Source organism: Patella vulgata, chromosome 2 (assembly GCF_932274485.2).
Source record: "Patella vulgata chromosome 2, xgPatVulg1.2, whole genome shotgun sequence".
Taxonomy (NCBI): domain Eukaryota; kingdom Metazoa; phylum Mollusca; class Gastropoda; family Patellidae; genus Patella; species Patella vulgata.
Window position 1 is genome coordinate 26,448,570 of NC_065880.2, and position 26,320 is coordinate 26,474,889.

The 26,320-nt window shown below is 33.6% G+C and overlaps 2 protein-coding genes across 2 annotated transcripts; one reads left to right on the forward strand and one right to left on the reverse strand.

Moving 5' to 3' along the window:
* The first annotated feature begins 1,738 nt into the window (after window positions 1-1,738).
* LOC126810463 (TIP41-like protein) lies at window positions 1,739-16,163 on the forward strand. Its single transcript, XM_056099053.1, is given in 8 exon segments — window positions 1,739-1,862; window positions 4,131-4,347; window positions 4,350-4,497; window positions 4,897-5,076; window positions 5,827-5,917; window positions 8,578-8,709; window positions 15,546-15,641; window positions 16,089-16,163. Coding segments are annotated over 7 exon segments (852 nt in total). The 5' UTR covers window positions 1,739-1,862; window positions 4,131-4,217.
* Window positions 16,164-20,824: 4,661 nt separating this feature from the next.
* Window positions 20,825-25,153, reverse strand: LOC126810459 (uncharacterized). The gene is made up of 5 exons (XM_050535550.2): window positions 24,803-25,153; window positions 23,948-24,093; window positions 23,225-23,390; window positions 22,399-22,524; window positions 20,825-22,156 (listed from the first exon to the last, which is right to left on the reverse strand). The coding sequence occupies exons 1-5, from the start codon at window positions 25,026-25,028 to the stop codon at window positions 21,711-21,713; spliced, it is 1,110 nt and encodes a 369-aa protein (XP_050391507.1). The 5' UTR covers window positions 25,029-25,153; the 3' UTR covers window positions 20,825-21,710.
* Window positions 25,154-26,320: the final 1,167 nt, after the last annotated feature.

The following is a 26,320-nucleotide window of genomic DNA, read 5'->3' on the forward strand; positions in this document are numbered from 1 at the left end:
TTGTCTGGATATTTCAATTTACAAAGTTATATCTTTGATATGTTTTGTCATAGAATGGTTTGAATTTTTTCTCACATTCATGCTAAATTATACACTCTTGTCACAGTCAAAAATCTTCACAGCATACAGACCTGAACACAAAAAAAGACTTGATACAAATTCATTTTGGCCACTGGTAATATTTAAATATTGAGCAGATATATTTGACAGATTATGTTCAACACCAAAAGAGATTATGTCTATCATTTTCAAGAAGGGATCAACAGTGGCTCAGTGAGTAAGATGTTGGGTCATTAATCTGGAGGTTCTTCTTGAGTTTCGGAGATGGTTCCCCCTTTTAAATAAGGGATAATGTATAGTCGTTCTGATGGGACAAAAAAGAGGTCCCGTGTACACACTGACGCGCATGTACATGTAAAATATCCCTTGACAGTTGGAATTTGAAATTAGAGTAAGCCGTAGTGCTGCTGTCCAGGCAAAATTTCCCTTATAAAACACTGTATTGCATAGGACATTATAAACCATTTCATTTCATTTTCAAGATATAATTGATCACATTTTAGAATTTTCTCACCTCATAGAGTTAAACACAAAAGAAAAACATGTCTTCTTCGCCACAAATATTTGATCACATTTTAAAAATTGTCTTGTATCAGACTTTTTTTACACAGAGCTGAAAGGCAAAAAATCACAAAAGTCCAAAAATAATTTTCTAATCACAAAATATTCCATTTTCCAGTTCTGTTATAATGAGTTAAACATTTATGAGCCATTCTACGTATTTTTGTTTCTGGATCGTGGTTGAATGATTCTAAGGCTTCAGCAATTTTATCTTCTAAGTGAGCTGGACTACCATCACAAATCGTGTGTAAAACTTGTTGTCGAACATCTGCATTTTCATCGTGGATCATTTCAAACACTCGGTTCCAGAAATCTTCATGGTCCTTTTTAACGCGGCATGGACACATCTCTCGTAAAGCTCTCTTTCTGACTTGCGGATGTTCATGTTTCGTTAAGTCAATTATGGTTTCGATCGTTGTCGTTTCTTTACACATTCTTAAAGCAGTAGAGTATTTTTCATTTGCCATTTTGATTAATTTATATCTGAAATGAAACAGTTGAATATGAAATAAAAAAAAAATAAAAATTGTATTTAATCTTCATTTCAGCTTCAATGAATTAGCAAAAGTTATAAGTTAAGTAGATTTAAAAATTATACGGTAACATAGCAAAAAGACAGCATATTATTATACATATAAAATTAACGAAAACATTTTTTAAACTAACATTATACTTATAACTATAACTACCAGAAAAGTACAAATTCGGCGCAATTTTAAATGCTCTTGGAAAATCAAAATGCTTGTATGATAAAAAAAAAAAAAAGTAGGCCTATCCAAGCTTACGATCGATTTCATACCTGGTAAATTTTCTTTCAAAAAAACTTCAAAAGCAACTCTTTTCTTCTAATTTTTCCTAAGCACTAGAAATTATCATCGTGGTAGAGTCTGGTTATTAATTTAGATATAAATTTTGCAGAACTTCCCGGACGTATTTATAACGAAGATTTACTTTTCGGTGTATTGTGAAATATATTTCTCTCATAATTTATGCAACAGACTATTTCACCATGGACTGATATTTAGTACACTTTTCTAGAAAAATATATATTTTCCACGAATTGTGCAATAAATTTAACAAACGAATGGATTGCTACTTTCACTTTTGTTGTTATTACATCACGACTCGATTAACAAGCCGGAAGATATGTACACTGGTACAATCAAGACTGCAATGAAAGGAAAGGTAACTCTAAAATTGTTTATTTTGTTTTCGGTGAAATAATGTATTTTGTCTTTAAAGTAAGTATACAAATTATACAAACTGTTATTTTCTACAATATTAATATTGATACAGACTTCAACTTTGAACTTTATTTAGATGTTTGTGGGTAAATATTTAATCTCGGGTCTTAATTTGAAAATCAAAATTTAATCACAAAGGATCAACAATTTAAATTACAAAAAAAACTCAAGCAAAGCCAAAAGGCAAAGATTTTAGTGTTTATTTTCGAGTCGCATGCAGTATTGGTTACACTCATATTAAAGGAGCTAAATCGCTAACATTTGGGACCTAGAAATTGACAAAAGTGAGTCGCAACGCATATAATACTGTGATATGAATGTATTATAAACTGATTTACATTCAATGGTTTCCGTTTTTACTCCAATTTCAAATCAGTTATGTTTGGCAAGTGCAAATTTCTAGCGTCTGGTTATTCCAGTCTACATACGCCGTTTGATTTGGTGCAATGTGTCGAGCCTCATCCCTCGAGTCTCTTGATACATCTGGGGCTGAAGCGCATTATGGTACACGATTCGTGTACCAATGGTAAAATGTTTATTTTGTCTTAAATATTGGATATCAAAAGCCCATCTTTTTCCGGTAAGATCACAACATGAATGTTGATTTAATTTGACAAATAAATCGTGTTTTCAGTGTTGAACATTTTGGATAATATTGAGTTAGAGACTTAGCTCCTTTAAATAAAACACAACTCTTTTATGGAATACAAGGAAAGCTGTCTAGTCGTTCGGATGGGACGAAAAACCGAGGTCCCATGTACACATTGGCGTGCATGTAAAAGATCCCTTGGAAGTTGGAATTCAATATAGCTAAGAGTAGTGCCGCTGTCCGGGCAAAATTTCCCTCATAGCACACTGTATGGTGTATGCCCGTCTTGCTCCCAGTTCGGAGCAAAACAGTAGAACGTTAATCCCCATTTCATTTCTTTATGGAATACAATTTAGCGATATTTCAATAGGGCCTAATGATTTTAGCTATTATCAATCACAATGATATATAATATATAATGTGCTTGTTGTTAACATTCATTTTTGATGGATCCACAGTGGCAAAGGGAGTAAGATGCTGGCTCGCTAGCTTGGAGGTAGTGGGTTCGATCCCAGTGCTGGCCGATAAAGTTCCTCAGGATTTTCCGGCATGGTTTACCCTTGTCAGTGGTGCATGACCTAGTTGTTTCGGATGGGACAAAAAACTGAGGTTCCGTGTAGCCTACACTTTGGCATGCATGTAAAAGATCCTTTGGCAGTTGGAATTCGATATAAGAGTAGGCCGTAGCACCACTGTCTGAGCAAAATTTCCCTCATAATACACTGCATGGTGTATGCTCGTCTTCATTAGCCTAGTCAGAGCAGAACAGTAGGATGCTAACTTCGCTAAACCCTATTTTATTTCATTTCTACAATCATTTTTGAAACGTTTAATCTATTAAAAGAGAGAGAAATGGGTAGGCATACAGGTAATTTTGTTCCGAATTTAATTTGGAGATATTTTGGGGGGCCTCACTAAATCCCATTGCAAACCTAACCGATACATAAGAGTATTTGGGAAGTACTGCCCACACTTTTTGTCCTGAACCATATTTCTTTATAAAATTAGCTATACCGGTACCAACTGACATTATAAGCCAACATTGAGAGATGATGGGGACATCCATTTAGTTTACTCATAGTCCTAATTCATTGTCTATAGGCGATATTGTGGCATGCTCATAATGGGAAAGGACCAATCCTACTTTCTGGATTAACCCTTTCATTTCTACGGTATCCGAATTGTGCATAAAGTTCCTGTGTCCTTGAATAAGACACATGTATTCCAGTTTACTAGCTGTTAATTAATGGATATAAGTATTTGGTTTTTGTGCAGAAAAACTTTGGACTCTTTCTAAAGAGCTCAAGGATAAAGGGAGGTAGCAGGCTTTACCTGTATCCTAGAGACTGGGGTAGTAATTGTATCATGTGATATATCGGACAATGAATAAATGCAGGCCTGGAAATAACGCTTTTAGATGTACGTGACAAAATGTCAGGCGCTAATGAAATAGTACCTGATGTTTTCAACTTAGTCCTGGACATGTATTAATAATATCAATAAAGAAGACAAATCAGTGCCGGACTAAATGACAAAGAACGGAGGTTTTGTGCCTGACAAAGCCTGAATCTGTGCCTGAGATAGTCAGTGACAGGTGCCTTATTTCCAGGATTGAATAAATGAAAGCAGGTGCAATATTACACTGTTACATTTATAATATTTTTCTAATTTTTCAGAAATGTAATTATAAACTTCAATACAGTTACTAGGTTTAATGGTATTAGGATAGTAGGGCGAGAAAAACTAAGAATTAAATTGAAAATATGGCTAACAGAAATAACATTCCATTAAAATCCCCAGTGACTCAGAAGTATGAGTTTGGTCCATGGCAATTAACATCAACTAAAAGTCACATCTTAAAATCAGAAGGACCAGAAAGAGAGAGGTATAGTAATCCAAATCCATACTGATATAAAGTCTCATCTTAACCAGAAATAACATTTCATTAAAATCCCCAGTGACTCAGAAGTATGAGTTTGGTCCATGGCAATTAACATCAACTAAAAGTCACATCTTAAAATCAGAAGGACCAGAAAGAGAGAGGTATAGTAATCCAAATCCATACTGATATAAAGTCTCATCTTAAACAATCGACAGAGAGAAATGGAAATAAACATCCAACCAATACAAACCAGGTCATTGTTAAGTTTACATTATGGTATATATTTATTTCAATAATTCACATAGAAGTTGACAGTGGAAGGAAACAGAAAAAAGCCTACTCCTTGTTACTTACAATCCTGGAATCCAAGTACAAGCATGCAATCAAAGCCTCAAGCACTGGATCAATGACAGACCATCTTGTCAATAGGGCATCTGTTAGACTACTCAAAACTTTATAACATCGAGCAGACTATGTCAAATGTTATTCAATATAGACTTTGATTAGATTCGTTAAATATATCTGTATGACCTCTGTTACTTTCATTTTGTATTATTCAGGTTTGATAAAGATTTAGAATTACCTCAAGTACCGGAAATGGTTTTTGCTGAAAATATTTTACGGTTAGAACATACAGATGGATTTGGTGTGGAATTTAATGCTTTAGATGCTTTAAAAGGAGTTGACGCTCATAATGATCCTTTACAAGTGGCTAGTGCTAAAGCATGGCAAGAAGCGAGGTAAAACAAATATACACCAACTTCATATAGTCAACAAGTGTCATGGACTATAATCTGCTTCATGAATGGACAACCTCCCATAGTTCTATAGTCAACAAGTGTGGGAGTCTATAAACTTCTCCTAAATGTACACCCTATAGCCAACATGAATTTGAGTCTAGATAGAGCTCAATAAATGTCCATATGTCTTATCATAGTAAACAGCCTAGAAACTGTTCCAAAATGTGCATCTTTCCATAGCCTATCAACTGCTTTCCAAAACACATAAAAAGCAGTACATTCATTAAGGCATCCCACACAGCTCCTTGTTAGACGCATGTCACTTTATTCATATGACCAATCTAATGTCATCAACATAATTACTGTACTAAAGATATGTCCTTAATTTAAATGTGCTCATATATTGCCGTCACACACATCATCCATCCATATTGGCAGAGAAAGTTTCTCTGGGTTTTCCAGCATGGTTTTCCCTTGTCAATGGTGCAGGACGGATGGCCTGGCAAGTCACACCACTGCCTATGCAAAATGTTCCTCATGGCTCACTGCATGGTGTATGCCCATCTTCATTAGTGTAGTTGGTGCAGAAAAGTACAAAGTTGGCAAAATTTTACCTCATAGCACTCACTGCGACTGCTGCTCTTTTTAAGCAAAACTGCTTCTCTTCATTAGCAAAGTTGGTTTAGAAAAGTAGAATGTTAAACCCCATTTCATTTAATTTCAGCTTACTTTCAGTTTTATTTGTTACAGGTCTGATTGTGAACATATAAAAAATGTAGTAAAACCATTTGATTGGACGTTTTCTACAGATTATAAAGGCACTGTATTTGGAAATATAAAAGTAATTTTTTTTATGTACAATTAATCACCCAGACACAGTAACTTTTTATTATGTATTAGCAACAGTCTTTACATTAAAATAGTAACAACTGTCTTTAGACCTAAATAGTTACTACAGTCTTTAAATTAAAATGATAACAACAGACTTTAGACTAAAATAATTACAACAGTATTTACACTGAAATAATGGCATCAGTTTTGACATTAAAATAATTACAACAGTCTTTAGATTAAAATATTAACAACAATATTTACACTGAAATAATGGCAACAGTCATTACATTAGAATAGAGCATAATTTTGACTTTTGAATTATGCGAACAATTTGATGTCTTATTTCCAAAATTTCATGATTCCAAAAGTGACACACTGTAAAGAGAACTAGTCACTTGGACTATGGTCACTACAATGTCATGTCTACTTGTGTTCAAAGGGTTAATTAACCAGGTCCTACATGTCGTCTCTATTAAAGGAGCTAATCTCTATTCTTTGACAACTAAAAATGGGTCGCAATGCATATAATGTAAGATGAATGTATATAAACAAATTTACATTCAATCGTTTTTACCGTCATTACAAATGCCGCTTGAAAGCATTCTGGCACTGGCACGCAATTCATGTTCCAATTTAAAAATGTTCATTTTGTCTTAAATATTGCAGTCAGAAGACCATCTTTTCACGGTAAGATCACAACATCAATGTTGATTTAAATTGACCAATAAGTTGTGTTTGCAATGTCGAAGACTGTGGATGATATTAAATTAGCGACTTGCCTCCTTTAAATGACCACCTGCTTTAAACATCCGCTGAGTCCCAAATGCCATATCCATTATAAGTTGACATGTATTACCAGGGCCCTGTTTCACAAAATTTTAACTAAAGATAGAATCCAAATTTTAGTAGATACTTCAATTTTGATTGGCTAAGCACTAAAATCAATCTAATATACTATTCAAAAAAAGTAGGGGATATTTGATTTTGGGGGCATAATACTAAAATATGCAAATGACTACGAAAAAAGTCACTATAGAACCTAACAGAAGAAACATTTCCAGTTACATGTGACGCCCAAACGCACCAATAGCTACCGCATGGAATGCAGGTGATGCTTGGGATCATCATGGGGGTCCAACCCAAGATTTGCACGACTCGGACTTTGAATGTTACAGTCATTGTGGCATTGAATTCCAGGATGGAAACATCAGTTTAATTGTTTTAGTGACCAGAAAACAAATTTTGATATGCGTCGGCTTACCCAAAATGAAAGGTTACGTGCCCTTGGCATGCTACAGATCGGCACAACACAGGCGGTTGTGGCGCGGACGATGAATGTTTCTCAGTCTGTCATAAGCAGGCTATGGTCCAGATACCGTGATACACAATCTGTACAGGACAGACCACGGTCAGGTCGATCAAGGGCGACAACTCAAGCCCAGGATCGATTTATCCGTACCTTGGCCTTGAGAAATCGTGTCATCACAGCAAATCAGATCAGCGCTCGTCTTCAAACAGACACTGGTGTGAGAGTGAGTGGCCAGACGATTCGGAATCGACTGCATAGGGGTCACCTTCGCGCCCGACGTCCTCGCGTGATCCCTTGTTTGAGAGATCATCACATTCAGGCAAGACGTCGTTGGTGTAGGGATCGTCAACACTGGGATAATCGACGCTGGAGCAATGTGATGTTTTCAGATGAGTCAAGGTTCACTGTTGATTTTTTGGACAGACGTAGGAGGGTGTGGCGTCGTCGAAACGAGCGCTTCCAAGACGTTAACGTCATCAGACATGATCGATTTGGGGGTGGTTCTGTTATGGTGTGGGGAGGCATCACTGTTGCTGGAAGAACGGCTTTACATGATGTTGCAGGGCGTGTTACAGGCCAGTACTACCGGGACAACATCTTGGCAGTCCATGTTGTGCCGTTCGCACGACGTCATGGCCGCCGTTTCATCTTCCAGGATGACAACGCAAGATGTCACAGGGCCAGGATCGTTACAGGTTACCTCCAACAACAGAACATCACCACATTACCTTGGCCAGCACTGAGTCCCGACCTCTCCCCCATCGAGCATGTCTGGGACATGCTTGGACAGAGGTTACGTCAACGTCAACAACGTCCTGCCAATGTCCAAGAACTTGCTGCTGCGTTGCAACAGGAATGGGACAATCTGGACCAAAATGACCTTAGACGTCTCATTAGGAGTATGCCACGTCGGATCAATGCTTGTTTGGCAAACAGAGGAGGATTTACCCGTTACTGACTTGGTTGTGATGCTGTGGTAACTTTGCTGTTTGACCCCGGGTATCATTTTACCCTTATAATGGTCAGTCTGTGCCTTACTTAGTCTAACGATCATTTGGAATAAATCGATGAATGTGAACTTCATTTCATTTTGTCATTTGTTTCTTCGTCAGTTTCATTAGGTGACTTTAATAACACTTAAAAATCAAATATCCCCTACTTTTTTTGAATAGTATATTATCCAATCAAATTACTAAAAGTTGGATTTTATCTTAGTTAAAATTTCGTGAAACAGGGCCCTGTTCTTAAAGGTCATCTTTGGGCCACCCCTTGGGGGGCTGCTTATAAATAGTGATTAGACAATCTTCATGGAGAACTTTTATAAAATGATTAAAATTATAAATTGTTTTATCATACAGATGGAATCGACAACAGAGAGAATAGATTTAGAAAAGTTAAAGAGAAGAGACCAGATCATGTTTTATGATGATTTTTTGTTATTTGAAGATGAATTATCTGATAATGGTAGTTCTATGTTAAACTGTAAAATAGTAAGTTAAGTTATCTTAATAATTGTTTTCATTTTTAAAGGGGGATGGCCAGAGTGCTCGATTGCGTGTGCTTTAGATCATAAGGTCTGTGTCCTAAGTCAACTGGTGTGGTTTCAATCTGTATCTTTAATGACCAGGAAGAGGGACACCAGTCCAACCTCATGAGTTTTGTCCCAAAACCCCCATGCGGAAGCAAATTATTCAAATACAATTGTGCAATATTTTTCACAAATACTAAGATGTACTCAAATTGATTAAAGGGGCATTATGGGAGATTAGATAAAGAGTTGACAGTTCTCGCTAAAATAGTTAAAAAATAGATAGCCGAAATAGAATATGCTGAAAATTTTAGTCAAATTGCTCCACTCTGAACCGAGATATTAGCTTTTGAATTTTAGGCTAGCCTTAATCATCATTACTAAAGCCGGTACAATAAAAAAAACAAAGTCTCGATTATTTACATTTAGTTATTTTTCAAAAAATGTATTTCTATCCGCTAAATATCGCAGGCTAGCTATGGTATCGAGAGTTGCTTATGGTTTGGATAAGTTAAGGCAGATTTAGCTCTGGCATAATGCATGTTTAATTAACATTTAATTAAGAAAACAAAACCAAAATATCAATGGTAGGAATCAAACATCCTCGGTTACCCAGTGTACTCATTCCATTCTACTCCACAATACCCTGGGTTAATCCATAGGGTTTCCACGATTTTAAATTATCTGCCCTGGCCTAGAATGTAGCTACAGTCTACGAACCAATCAGAAAACAGTTTACAAACCAATCGTTTTGCCTTCGTTTTTATAAGGGTAGATAACCATATTCATACCCATTTACTGAATGATTTATTTAAATAATGTATATTTATAAATTATTTATATTTAATTGTATTATCAAAATCTGTAGTATGTGTTGTTGATTTCAAATATGTATAACATCTATATGTTTGACTTTTGTCATTATTATTACTATTCGCTCTTTGTCTGAAATGTTTCATTCTGTTATGTTTATTATTATTGAACTTATACTTGGCAATTTGATTCACAATAACTTGTCTACAATATGACGATATCACATGTACATAAAATTCCAGGAACGAACGAAGGATTCTAAATAAAACTAATGACCCTACATTATGAAATGAACATCTGGTCTTCATTAACATAATATATAATTTGTTGTTAATAATTACACATTTAGAATAGGCCAACTCCTAACATTGTCCGATGAGAGTTACTTACCTTTGCCAACTTCCTTTTCGAATAAAATTTATGGGATTGGTCGATGAAAATAGCACAATCATCAAGGGCGGTTAACTTGAAAACATGTCTCCCCCATAGATTAACCCAGGGTATAGTGGAGTAGAACGGAATGAGTACACTGGGTAACCGAGGATGGGAATCAAACGGTTTAAGATTGCCAAATATTGCAAAATTTTCAATCAATCATATTTTTGTGAATATTGAACAGAATTGAAATAGTTTTGAACAGATATTCCTTTTGGAGATTCCACTTTCACGTTGTTGCAGTCTTAAGGAATTTAAAAAAATGTTATATAAGTCAGTTTCTGCTGTTAAGAGTTTAAGACAATGGTGACTGGTGCTATATCAGTCTGTTGGTAATAAGTTTTATGAATATATAAGATATGGTGTTTTAGCACTCAGTTGGTAATAAGTTATATCAGTTATATATATGATATGGTGTTATATCATCAGTGTTGGTAAAAAGGTTTATATATAAGATATGGTGTTATATCAGTGTTGGTTATAAGTTTTATATATAAGATGTGGTGTTATATATCATTGTGTTGGTAATATGTTCTGTATATAAGATATGGTGTTATATATCAGTGTGTCGGTAATATGTTTTGTGTATAAATATGGTGTTATATCAGTCTGTTGGTAATTAGTTTTATCTACAGATTATTATGGGCACCTAGATTATAACTGGGAATGTGCTGACATATTATTTACAGATTTAGATAAAATGCTGGGACTCTTTCCCTACATGCAATCGTCAATGGTGTTCATAAGATTCGTCTATGGTAATAAATATTTACCTGCAGATTAGATTGTACACCTAGAAAATAACAAAGTATCAGGGTATTTGTTTATAACTAGCTCTTTATAAACAGTTTGTGTTGCTTTTGACATTTCAGTATCGATCATTTCTCATGATAAGTTGAATTGAGTGAAAAGGGCGAATGAAGTTGTGCATACAAAATTAGGGGAAAGTAACTGTCATCTAGTTTGATTTTTTTAATAGATTTTCTTCAAATTTGGTGTGATCATTGTGGTCATGAGAAGATGAATCCTATGTTAAAGTGTAGAATATTAAGTTATGGTAAGAAATGTTTTCATGTTTAAAGACACTGAACTTCATTTGTATTTTTGGAAAATATGTCAAACTAATAAGGAAAAAAGGGGTTTTCACAATCACTAATTCACAAACTACATAAAAATTTATGCTCTGTAGGGTTTAAGATTTAAGACAAATATGGTGTTATATCAGTCTGTTTCTGCTATAGAGTAGTTGTTTCCTGTCTTTCAAAAAATGACAAGAAAAGATCAAATTATAATATTTTCATAGCTTTTATGAAAGTGTGGATCTTTTCATAATCATTGATTGAAGTAATGCATCAAAGGGTTTAAAACAAATATGGTGTTATATCAGTCTGCAGGTAATAAGTTTTAAATATAAAATATGGTGTTATATCAGTGTTGGTAATAAGTTTTATATATGAGATATGGTGTTATTGCAGTCTATTGGTAATAAGTTTTATATATAAGATATGGTGTTATATCAGGGTTGGTAAGTATTATATATAAGATGTGGTGTTATTTCAGTCTGTTGGTAATAAGTTTTATACAGATTATAAGAGGGAATGTGTTGACATATTATTTACAGATTTAAATTAAATGCTGGGACTCTTTTCTTACATGCAATCGTCAATGGTGTTCATTACATTTGTCTATGGTAATAGATATTTACCTTCAGATTAGATTGTACACCTAGATAATAACAAGGGATCATCGTAGCTGTTTATAACTAGCTATTTATAAACAGTTTGTCTTGCTTTTGACATTTCAGTATCGATCATTTCTCATGATAAGTTTAATTGAGTGAAAAGGGACAATGAAGTTGTGCATACAAAATTAGGGGAAAGTAACTGTCATCTCATCTATACTTTTGAAAAAAAGTAGGGGATATTGAAATGCAAATACCTATGCAGGTTGTGATATGATAAATAGTCATGGACACTTGACATGCTTTGAGAGTATGTTCACAGATGAAGAACTTATCGCCCCAACAGAACCACTGAGCTGCATGTGCGACACGCAATAGCGCCATACAAGTGGGAGGGGTTCATTGTCAAATTTGAAACTTCAATTAAGGGTTGATGAAAACTGACGCTTGCTGGTTTATCCTATCCATGTTTGCTTTCCTTTCGGTTCTTGCATAAGATTTACTGGTTAGCGTATCTTTGCTTTACTGTGTTACGTTTAATTTGATCGGGAGATGTTTCGTCGACATCAACATCAACCGAGAACAATGCAAGAATTGGCCGTGCCACTGCAAGAGGAGTGGGTCAGATTGCCCCAAATTGTGATTGGACGGTTGATTAGGAGCATGCCACGACGAATTGCTGAATATCTGAGGATTGATCGAGCAATTACTCATTTTCACTTTTCACAGTGTATCTCTTTGCGAGTGAAATGGGGCCATCAAATAAGCTGCCCATATGAACTGTTTATGTTCATGTGTAGGCAATTGGCCTGTTATTAACGTACACTGTTTACCTCTAATAAAAACAGCAGTGCATTTCCGCAGTTTTGTATTGTTTCTGAATATCCCCTACTTTTTTTGAAGAGTATAGTTTGTTTTTTTAGTGGATTTTCTTCAAATTTTGTGTGAGCATAGTTTTAAATATAAAATATGGTGTTATATCAGTGTTGGTAATAAGTTTTAAATATAAAATATGGTGTTATATCAGTTTGTAGGTAATAAGTTTTAAACATAAATTATGGTTTTATATCAATGTTGGTAATAAGTTTTATATATAAATTATGGTGTTATATCAGTTTGTAGGTAATAAGTTTTAAATATAAATTATGGTGTTATATCAGTTTGTAGGTAATAAGTTTTAAATATAAATTATGGTGTTATATCAGTGTTGGTAATAAGTTTTATATATAAAATATGGTGTTATATCAGTCTGTTGGTAATAAGTTTTAAATATAAAATTAAATTAAAATATGGTGTTATATCAGTCTGTAGGTAATAAGTTTTATATATGAAATATAGTGTTATTTCAGTCTGTTGTTATTAAGTTTTATATATATGATATGGTGTTATATCAGTGTTGGTAATAAAGTTTATATATAAGATATGATGTTATATCAGTGTTGGGTATAAGTTTTATTATACGGCCACATTGAAATGTGGTCATATATTATTGTTGCCCCCGTACGTCTGGCCAGCGTCCAATTGCTTGTGCATACTCTATAGGCCAAAGTTAATATCCCATTGATTTTAAATTTATACACAGTGTTTAAGGTCATGCGACGAAGAAACCTAATGATTTTCAACTATTTCCAATAATTACTGTCAGAGTTATGGCCCTTGATCATTTTGAAATATCTTTTCGAAGCTCTAGACGCTAAAGGTAATATCCGATTGACTTAAAATTTATACACAGTGTTTAAGGTCATGAGATGAAGAAGCCTGTCAAATTTCAACGATTTCCGATGATTATTGAAATTGATATTGTTTTGTTTTGTATGCTAAATGTTAGAATAGGGCAGAAGTAAAAGCCAAATGAGTTGTTACTCGTAATCAGATTTTAGTGTGTTGTAAATGTTTTCATTTCTGACAAAGGAAAAAAAATATGTGACAACCCTTGTTAAATTCCCGGACGACTTAGCTGCTGTGGGTGTATGTTTCGTTGGCTGGCAACCTATCTTATATAAGATATGGTGTTATATCAGTCTGTTGGTATATCAGTTTTATATATAAGATATATCAGTTTTGTATACAAAACATGGTGTTATATCAGTCTGTTGGTAGGCCTAATAAGTTTTATATATAAGAAAATGGTGTTATATCAGTCTGTTGGTAATAAGTTTTATCAAAAGATTATTAAGGGCACCTAGATTATAACAGGGAATGTGCCGACATATTATTTACAGATTTAAATAAAATGATGCGATTCTTTCCCTACATATATAGATATATTTGAGATCGTCAGTGGTGTTCCTAACATCCGTCTATGGTAAAACAAATATTTACCTATAGAATAGAATTGACACCTAGATAATAACAAAGGTTCAGGGTAACTGTTTATTACTAGTTCTTTATAAATAGTTATAAGACTTTGAACATTTTAAGAATTAAATGTTACTCATGATAAGTTTAACTTACTGTCAAAATAAAAAAACTTGTGCATACTAAATTCACCTAGTTTGTTTTTATAATAATCTGCCTCTCTCCAGCCATGGTATGATAAACCATCTAAATTATGCTACTCTAAAAGAATATTAGATATTTTACTTGCAAAAGAAACTAATACAGGTGCTTTGTTTCTAGAAAGGGACAATAAACTTAGATAGCTGAAGATTTTATAATAATAATTACTATTAATGTTTTACTAATTATTTGTTAACACTTCTGAATGTTTTGTGACAGATTTTGAATCCCTTTCAGTATTGGGGGAGTGGAATATCAGTCCAAAAATGGTTCAATTCCATTCAGTATTTACAAAGATATGATTAATTAAAAACTCTGCAACATTCGGCGCACTTTGCAGATAATATAGCCAGCGCAAGCTATAAGTGTTATATAAAATCTTTTGATGAGCCTTTTTTTTAATCCAGTTGGTTCCAAGCTGAGAGATTATCTTCTGTTGATATTTTGGTTTTGTTTTCTTAAATGTTAATCAATATGAGTACATTTATGCATGGATTTCGTTGTGAAAAATTAGATATTGTCCAAAACCTAGAAATGACAATCAGTGGTTTTAAATCTTGAAGTTGACTGGGAATTTAGAGATGCACTATGTAACAGCTAATGCCCCCGTCGGACCAGGATTGGGTCCTTACTGTGCTGCTGCGACCTTATGGCGACCAGAAAATGCATAAGGTCGCCAGCAAATGTCAACACAATGCCAGAAAATGTCCCAAAAATTACAATCTTAAAAAAAACCTTGTTCTCCAGCTTTCTGGGTCAGATCGCAGAACTTTGGCGTTTGTTTTGATTATGCTCAAAACAAACGTTGCTACTCAGCGATCATTGGCGACCATGGAGACCACAGCACGATATCTATCATTTCCACCACGTTTTTACAAGGCTTATGGCGATCTTGGCGCGCACTGAGACCATTTTCCATCGCGGTAGCAGCGCAGTAAGGACGCTACCCCAGTCTGACAGGGGTATAAATCAGCCTATTGTAGATCTTTCTTTTGGCCACAAATATTTTATAAACTATTAATTTAGACATTTATTCACATTGAAGCCAATAATCAACTTTCTGGAACATCAGATGGTCACCTTTAATTAAAGTCAGTGTATTAAAACAAGATCGTCATTTAATAACTGAATTTAAAAATCAATCATCAAGACAAGACTTTGTTTATTATCGTAACAATGAAACTTGACAATCAAGACTATAGTTGTGAAAACTATAAAGCCTGATAACTTGGCTCAAAGAAAGTTAATTTGACTGAAATATTCAATATATTCATTTTTCATCTATGATAGCAAGAACAGCCATTTTTTATCTGAATCTTACATAATGCATCTTAAAGTATTATGATTTATATTATATTTTATATTTTCAGAGAGTGATGCCTTCCAGTTTTTTTATATTATTGCGATTCTATATGAGAGTTGATGATGTCATAGTTCGAGTGAATGATACGAGAATTTATTACGAGGTAACTAAAGCAACTTGAAATTACATTTTTGTTTTCATTTTTTCTGACATCAGCAATATACATTTACAATATTGTACAACATCAAAGCTAAAACGAAAACACAATTGATATATAACTAACTATTGCATTATCGTCTATCGGTATTCTGTGTTAAATTACTATTGTGCACAAGGATTATATTAAATGAATCAAACAGCAACTGGTATAATCAGATCTAGTAATACTCATTAGATTGCTATGTTACTAGTCTCAATCCTTCAGACTTTTATGTTGAAATTAAGTAATCAAGCGGAGTTATCTTCTCTATTACATGATTTACAGTCATACTCAAATTGTCATTAAAGCAATATCTGGGTTCTTCTGTGGTCTTGTAATTGTGAATGTTAAACCCGATTTCTCTGTATCAATAGGAAGATTTAAACCTGATTTCTGTCTATTATATTACAGATTGAGAATAATTATATTTTAAGAGAATATAGCAGTAGAGACAAACAGATGAAAGAAATAAAGGTAACATACTAAGAGCTCAGTAGTTCAAAAAAGATGAAAAACTTACTTTCAATGTATAAATTGGTAGTGCACATAAAAGATCTCTGTGTAGTTGGAAATTGAAGAATATTTCTGAAAATAACTTCCAGAATTTGACTACTTTTTAGCATTAATTAACTAGTGGAAAATTTTGTATTTTCCGAAGAAATGAAAATGACACACATAGACTTTAAAGATGCATTATGTATGATCTAGATAAAGAGCTGTCTGTTCTTTCTATAATATTTCAAAAATAGATAATGAAAAAGAAATACATATATATTGAATATTTCATTTAGTTTACTTTTTTCTGAGTGAAGTCTTAGGTGTTTCATTTGTAGAGTAGATTGTTTATTATCATAGCAGTGGTACTAGACAATGGAGACGAAGTCTCGATTAGCCATTTTGTCAATAAATTTTTTAATCCGGCAAGTGTTTTTAATACATTTAATGGTCCAGAGAGTTGATTATAGGCTTGTCATGTGAATAAATGTCTAAATAATAGTTTATATAATATTTAAAGCTAAAACAAAGACCTGCAATAGGCAGATTTAGCTCTTACATAATGCATCTTTAATTTATTTTAATTTCTATTCCAGGCCCCAATCAATGTAATCACAGACATGAACCAAGTGGGACCTCATTTGACATTACGAGAAGAACAAATAGAAAAATTAATTTTTCCTACCAAAGACCCAGTAGATAATAATGTTAGCTGATATATCATACACCTGAAACCTGATAAAGACAACTCTAATAAAACCACTAAAGTCACTGATTGTCTGCTACTATATTGTGAAAGTAGAATCTTTAATAGTTGAATATGTAAAAGGAATATCTCTCAAAAACTGGTTCAATTCCTGTCAGTATTTACAAAGATATGGTGAATTAAAAATTTCACACAGTTTAGCATCCTCTGCTGATGATTTAAACTAGCCAGTGTCACCTATAAGTATTGGGTATAATCTTTTGATGGGCCTCTATTTAATCCAATTTTATTCAAGCCAGAAGATTATCTACCGTTGATATTTTGGATTTGTTTGCTTGATTAATTGATCAATAATAAAAAGACGATCAGCGGCTTTAAGACAAAAAAAATCTTTGATTTCGGTAAAAATAAAGCGTCAAATCGAATAATGTGTAACAAAATTGATTTTTATACGCCCATATTTTCATGTGGAAGTATATTGTCATCGCCCCTGTCTGTTCGTTCACATTTTGTTTGTGGATACTCTACAGGTGACAGTTTTTATCTGATCTTGATGAAACTTAAAATATATGTTCATTTCCAAAAGATCTTGGTTCCTTTCGGTATTCGTGCATATCTGACTGGAAACTTTTTTTGGTTATGACCCCTGATTGTACCAAAAAATTCGATTTTATTTTTTTAGCGTTTTCTTTGTCCATCTCTTGCAAAATGTGGGCGTATCTTGCCTGGCAACCGCTGGTTTATTTTTTACCCAAATCAAAGAATTTGTTTTCTTATAATGTGAGAGTCCTGGTGAAAACTATGTGTTTTTGGTAAAGTTTCAAATTTAGAAATATTTTTAACTGTAAAGGCAGCTTTTATAAATGGTGTTCATTTTTCAAGACAGCAACAGTAATGTCTAAAAAAAATTACCTGTCTTCATTAGCCCGGTCTAAGCAGAAAAATTTTGCTATTTCATTAAGAATTTTTTAATAATAAATCAAAGATGAAATTTGTCAAATTCTGTACTTATATGTATCAATTAATAAAACTTATAGTAAATCGTGTATTCATATTTACCATGGTCACATGAGCTATACTAAGGAGAAAAGGTTAGCCATACAGAAGAGTTTTTCTATCTACCTGTGAAAAACAGCAAGGTGCATGTATTTTTATTACGTACGGATTTTGAATACTTTTTTGACACATTTCTTTATTGTGGTCAGAATCCTTCTGCTTAAATGATGCCAAGAGTTGTGCCTCTTTATTTTCGGTAAAAAGGTCCAACAAGAAAAATTTACCTCCGTTTTCCGTCCATCTGAATGATCAGTTAGGCAGCACTTTTCTTGTTCTTGCTACTCCAGAAAAATAAGAACTAGACATGAAAAGAAATGAAGTTCTGTATTCAAATCCTAGACATTCCTAGATAATCATATCATAGATATAATCACAGATATATAGAGAACTATTAGATTTTAAGGGAGCACATGATTGGGTGCCCAAATTTCTCTATTTTTGCCTGAATATCACCAGAAATCGATTTAGCTGAATGTACCAAAAAGTTTTAATACCCTTCTCATCTCCACCAACTGGGCTAATGAAGAGGAGATGGGTGTCCCCCAGACAGTGTGCTATGAGGGATATTTTGCCAGGACCACTTGGTTAGTGAGCCAGTGCCTTACTCACTAAGCCACTGCGGCTTACCATGCTATAATTATCCTGTTATCTTTTTGAATGTATATTATAATAAAGACAGTCAATAATAGGCCTACTGTTCCAATTTTTTAAACCCCAGATGACAAATGTGTTTGTGGGTTGAAGAAAACAATGTCACAATATTTATAAATTGCTGAATAAATGTAGAAATTTATTATGAAGATGGTATTGTTGATTTTATGATTTTGCAGTATTAACTTCGAGGTCTATATTCTAAATAATGGCCAATTAATCCGACTTAAGCATTCGCTCACAAGACACTAAAGAATAATCAAGGGCAATAACTCTGGACTTTGTTACCATCATTACTGAAATTCATTATTAGGGTGACCCACCATAAATAAATATCTCCATATATCTCGACAATTTCGCCACAATATTTATATATATGCCAAGCCTCAAATCAGTTTCACACAATTATAGTCACTAAATAAACGATCATGTTGTACTTAATAAGCTATGACCATTAATCATCTATAAATAATAGACTGAAAACTGGTTCCATGTGTCGTCCATAACATCCAGACACTTTTGAGAAAAAGATAGGTTACATGCCCTTGTTTTGAAATTAGTCTCGCTTAACCAGTCTATCGACCATTCTAGGGCTGATTGACAGGTCGGGATAATCAAGACTACTTTTTTAAGAAACATAACATAAGCTAGAACAAGAAATTGAATTTAGAAATGAGCACGTTAGCTAGCTCAACAATTGTTTTAAGAAGCTTGTAAAAGTAAAATGAAACTACTGCTAGTATCATGTTCCTGTCTAACCCGAGTGTTTCTGAGATATTATTTGTACTAAACCAAAAGATGCCGCTCTTAACGGTACAGTTAATGATAAAGCGATTTAAAAAATGAAACGAACGTAATTTCTAAATCTGCTGTAATGACCAAGAAGCTTAATTTTACTGCTATTCAAAATCGTCAACAATAATTTTTTTACGGCTGTAATAGTTGATAGATTTGTAGAGAATTGTACGTGCCATGGCTATTTATAGTATCATACTGTCAGAAAGTTGGCCTCGACACGGCGAATGTGCACGCTTCAGTGGTAGTCTCGAACTATCAGCGGTTGACTGTATTTCTGTAGGTGCGTGGGTCACCCTATCATTATTGCCTCAATAATGTAAACAACATGTATAAATTTTCAAAGATCGGATGATATATATTGTGTCTACAGCATTCACAAGAAACATGGGAATGTATAAAAAATAAAACAAAAGTTTTTCTCTGATATTATACATATTTTTTTCTAAGATAAATACATACAAACATATATGATAATATAAAATAGATTCTACTAATAAAATAATATTTTATTACCAATATCAATTTTATTTCTTTAAAAATATCACATTTAACATTGGCAATACACTAATTAATTTGACAATATCATATATATATAAGACCAGAATACTTGGTATATGGATACAGTCACTATTGAATATTAGGTTTTTGCTTGAAAACAACTTGTCAAATAAACAGTGAATGTATCCAAACCGTATATTCTTGTAATATATTATAAGTCAGTTGCTATATCACATTTATAATTGGCAATATACATTTATTTTAATATCAGGTCTTTCAAAAAATTTCCTAAAATAGGATAAATAATGCTGTATGGTAACTTTGTAAAATAAAATAAAAATTTATACAAAATTTCAAACTGATGTGCAAAGTATAATGTGTATCTATCTGCAATTCGAAGAATTTAATAAATAATGCTAAATGATTATTTGTTTCACTTTTTGCTTTCAAAATATGAAACTTGTGTGGAAAGTATAAATTGAAAATACTATAAAATTTTAGAAAAGGACGTAAATAGTATAATTCAACAAATATAAATAATTATAATAAATACAAATCATAGTTTAACAATAAAGATATCTACATAGCAGTTTACAAGTAAACAATTAAATATTCTCATTAGAAAATGCACCAAGCAGGACATATAAATGTTGAAATTTAAACAGAACAGAACTTGTATGGGAAACAATCGCTGGTTTAATAAATAAACACAAGGTTTCGATAAGTATCCTCTGATCATTAGCAAGCATAATGACATTTATAAAGTAATAAGGTCAATATGTCTTTGTGCTTGATAACAGTAGGAGGATACTTGAGGAAATGTTGTGTTTATATAATAAACCAGTGATTGTTTCCCATAAAAAAAATTGTGTTAAGGCCACACCAATATGATTTTATGTTCTTTTGGACATTTCTTTGGGAAAAGACTAATTTAAAACCAGAAGTACTTGATTTTGCTGTTCAAAAGCTTTTAGTTCCAAATTTTTAAGTTTAAACAAAACATCTTCCACTTGGTTCAGGTGGCAATTTATTTACCAAGATCCCGAAGAACAGAAAATTAAATTTGTGAGACCTAATGTGTTTCTCAATTACTTATTGACACTTAAAGATGTTAACATAATATGGTTTATGCAATAAATGGTCAACAGTGTATAATAAGATAAACATTGCGTAGATGTAATGATTTTGGTTATGATTAAAAGATTGTTATCAAACATAATCAATGTCTGAAAATAAAAATTATAATTTCCAGAAACAACTGCCAAGAAAATAAACAATTATCACTTGTTTTGCCTGCGACCAGATCGATTTGAGACAATGTACCGGTAATATAAATTTGAGACTGGAATATAACTTTGAGACATTAGAATGTAAATTTGAGACTGAATCACTGGATCATAAAAGTGAGACTGGATCAGTAACAATGAGACAAATTAAAAAATGTAAAATTTACAAAACATGATGAAGCTCTTACCCAATGTGAATGAGTCATTAATATCTTCATATTTTATAGTCACTAGCAATTTAAAGGGATGTTGTCATCACGTCATGCTTTACTAATAATTATATGCTATTAATATTCAAAACATGTTATGTCCAATCCTTGCAAAGAAAAATAATGACTATGATCCTTGAAAGAATTAGATCATTTAATTATGTACTTGTATTTAGTAAAAATCATCAGAACTTTTTTCTCCAATTCACATTTGATTAATTAATGAAGCAAAACATACCTTCTAGAATAAAGGAAGGCAGATATGTGTCAAGATTGCAAGAAAGACTTTCTAAGTTGGCGTATAGTTTAGAATAATTTTAATTTTATTCAAATTCTAATGAACATTTAACCAGGGTAGTAGTGTGGACTTGCGTCCCTGAGGCCATTCATATCGTGACTGATATTCTGAATTAGTAGTTGGCAGAATCTTGGCTCTACCAACGGGACGTCCATTGACCATAAAATTAGGTAATGGATTAATAACGAAATGACTGGTTGGGAGGTCTAAGTTGGGTGCAACATATTCGTCACTATACAGAGTAGTTCCAGGGAATATCACATTAATTCCGGCTCTTTCTGCTGCAGATCTTTCTGGCTGTTGTGTCCAGGCTTCTTGTTGTCTCTGTTTGGCTAATTCTTGTGTTCTAACGAGATCTGTGGCGTTTAATGTGTTCACTGTTTTTACGTCGTTAAACGATGAACTAAAACAAGGTCCTGCCGAAACTTCTGGTTTAATTTGGGTTGTTGCCGCTGGATATAAACTATCAATAGTTCGATAACCTGCAGAGAAGAAATGATTTTAAAAATTGGATTGTGTAAATTATTTAGAAACAAAATATTTCAGATCAATTTAGATTTGATGATGAATTATTTATCTGTGATTTACTGAATCGGATCACCAACCATTTCATTTTTTTTAATGTAGGATAAAGAGATCCATTGAACTATTTAACTCTGAGGAAGCATTTCATTGTTAACAGACTGACCATCGGAAATACTGACCATTCAAAATTGATACATACCTTTATATACCCGAGCTGGTGGACTAAATGTTGTAAATTGTACTTTATTTCCCATAGCACCATAGTTCTCTCTCATTCTTTCACCATATCTCTGTGTTCTTAAATCAGCAGCTGGAGTACCAATAGCTAAAAGGAGAGAGAGAAAAGTGGTTTAATGTCCACTTGTCACAAACTACCGTTATGTAATTCTGGGACTAACATGGTACAATTTTAATTCAACAATTTGCTTGCACGTAACGGTCTTTAGCAGTGGAAGGAGACTGGAGGCCCCAGAGAAAACCCATGAGATTGGGCAGGTGACTCTACTAGTTTTCATGTTAAAGCTTGGGATTGAAACCATGCCACTTGACTAAATGACAGACCTTATGACCTGAGTCGCACATGTAAACCACTTGACCATGCGGAACAGTTTCAAAAGGTTGAAAATACCAGATCATTTTGGGATTTAAGCAGTCAGTTTACTTTAAAAATACCAAATACAAAATGTCAATTATTTCAAAACATCATTTCATATTCTGTTACAAAGATGTACTAGGCCTACTTGAAATATGTGACATAAGTGACTGGAATTTTCTTAGAAAATACCACCTACAAAATTGTAAAAACCTGACAAGGAATGATTTCAAACAATATTTTGTTTATAAATAACTAATTACTATTTAAAATGTGTGAGTTATGTCTCAGAAATTTAAAAATGGTTTTAAATAAGGCGAGGTTCACACGTTGATGAAAAATGCTCTTGATATGTCCAGGATATTCACATTATTTTTGTGGGTCGTGGTTAATTATACATGTAATTAAAATATGTTGTCGTTATAAAACTTACATGTTCTAGCTCGTTCTAGTCTCATCATCTGTTGTGTTTGCGTTCTAGCAGGTTCTTGTACTTTCAACCTATTGTTTCTATATTGAGTAAAGCGATCTGTGACGCCTATATGATCACCAAACTCTTTAATTCTGTTAGCTGCTTGATATGCATACGGATCTAAACTCTAAAAACAAAAAACGTTCATAAATTATCATGACAACCACTTGTATCAGAAGACTCGGTGGTAATACATGTATGTTTCGAACAAAGAGGTTTATAACCCATACCCTCAAACTAACAAGTTAACTCCAACTAGCACCAGTTAACACCTATTTAACCATTGTGGCCGAAATGTTCATCTTATTCAGAGACAAATCTAATCTTGCAGAATTTGTAACTCCTGAAAAATGAGTTCTATAATGCTTTTGATAGACTGCCCAGTGCGTGTTGGCTTGAGTGATCGCCTCTCCTCCTGACAGGCACCATAATCGTAACTGGTTTTTATCCTATTTCAGTCAGTCTGGAAATGTCAGGCACTAATTCCTAGTAATTAACATCTTGAAGTTTGTTCCCGATATGTGTTAAAAACCATCAATAACGACACTGAAAAAGACATCAGTGCCATATAAAATGTCAGTCACCAGAGGGATTGTGTTTGACAAAGTCGGAATTTGTGCCTGACAATGTCTGTGACAGGAGCCTTATTTCCAGGCTTAATATTCATATACTACTGGTACCAACCCTTTGAACTGATTGTAGATTATTCATTGCCCATTCGTGTTTTTCTCTAATTTCATTTTCTTGTTTATCTTTAAGTTTATCAACATTTAGTTGATTTTTTAAGTCAAATAACCGGGCTGAAGCTTGATCCATTGCTGAAACCACATCTGAAAAACAACATGATCCAAATGAATGGTTAACAAATAAATACTGATTACAGAAATTTTAAAAAGCAAGGTTGCATCTGGATGAAACGTACTTGATAAATGAGGTGATGTCAAGATTTTAAATGTATACTACTGCGTCTACAAGGGAGATAATGATATTCAGGGGCAAATAACTTATCTGAAACCTTTTTTCACCCAGTCCGTAAATAGTATCATGCCATTAAGTCTCCGCTATTGGTGCTGAGCGTAAAGTTATTTTTGAAAGCCAAACTGTACGAAGATGACATATTAAAATTCAAAACCTATATGTGCAATATTTGTATAGCCCAGTAGGCTGTTTCAGTTCGAGATAAGGTCAAACTCGCCCTGCTTTCAAAATATCTTCATAATGTTGAGACACATTTGCATAAAACTGCCTTTTTTCTTGGTCAATAGTAGGATGAACAAAAATTTATATAGTTCATGTATAAACCAAAAAATTCAGTAGAAATTGAAATTTAGCAAAATAAATCAATACTCTTAACCAGGTTATATTTTCCATCCATTTAAAAAATAATGAATGATACGGTACCTATCAATTATTCAACATGAATTCAATAAGGCAAAAGCAAGAGTTCCAGTTTACTGATTTTTATCGTAAATCTAAAATTGTACTGGGTTGTATTACTGTAACTGAATGAACTACAATTTAATATATATTGGAACTTACTGTTACGATATGCAGCCGTATGATTAGGATCGAAGTTATTTTGCCAAGTGCGTGACGTGGTAAGTAGATTATTATCGAAGTTCAGGTGGTCTAATCCATTATCTAATTTAGTTAACTCTCTCGCTATTTCCTCGGTACAGTAATATTTCCCGCTCTGTAATATATCCTTAATATCTGATTTAACTGTTTTGACTTCACTAGCGATAGGATTCCGTGAGGCATACATAATGACGAGGATACGTCGATCAATTAATCCGTTATCTGTAACTAATTCTCAACTTTCGTCCTCATTTACCGTTAGTTGCCATGCAGAACACGCTGATCTTGACAACCGGCGCTATGGTAAACAAAACAGGTGCACGAGAGAGCTTTTCGAGGGAAATAACTCTTTCTGGGTTTTTTTTACTATTGGCGGGGTCAGACTACCGTTATTTGCCTCGGTTGGCGTTCTCTTGACTTACACCCCAACTAAAAAGTGCCCGGTCATTCGTAATGATATACAAACTCGTGTCGTGTACAAATTTTGATTCCTAAATCCAAAACACAGAGCACCGATAAGACATTTGGCAGTGGAAGAGGCATTTTGCAGGCGTGCCACACACCAGCCAATATAGAAACGAAATACTAACGATAATTATATTGTAATACTGATCAAATTTATTTCAATATGCGTTGAATTATTCATTTAATAATTCATTCCTTTATTTCCCCTTTGACCTGTCGTTTTTTTTGTTTATACACAAATGTACATTGACCCACTTGCCCCCGACCCAGCCCTGGCTACGAACGATACCGTGAGGAGTTTGGCATTTTGGACAACCTTATACAATAGGCTCAACAGGTCTATTAAATGCATTTTAACTTTTAAAGTTGTATACTAGAAGTTGCCGAAGGCGATGTAGAGATAGTCACATTTCAAAACCATGTGTAATTCCGTATACACACATCACACCTGGGGCCTCTTTGACCTGGGACTCCGCAGCACGATAAACGATTAATTATTTATTTGTTAAACTTCAAATGGGGTAGAGAAGACATGAAAGATAGGAGAATATATCCACCGATGTCAATGAAAAGAAAATAAATAACTACATTTAGCAAATGAAAAAAAGAAAAGAAATCGATGACCTTGTAAATAAAAAATCTACTACAAAAAATTAGAAAATGTTAAATGGAAAATTTAAAGATAAAAAGAGTTTTATTGACATTCCGTGTAATACTAATTTGTTTTGGTATTAAATCCACTGACAGGTTTTAAAGACGATCGATTGCAACACATTGACTTACACCAGTCATCTTCCTTTGTAAATGATCACGAAAACAAAAGTCTGGGCAACGAAATCTGACTTGATTTCTTTTCTTTCTGTTTTCTTCAAGGAGAAATCTGACTTGATATATTTTCTTTTTGTTTTCTTCAAGGAATGGAGTTTAATTCGACGTCAACGCGTCATTTTTAGACTGCCAGCGGTTGCTCAGTAAGACCCTTGCTCGCAACCCAGGAAGTCTAGGGGTCGCTCC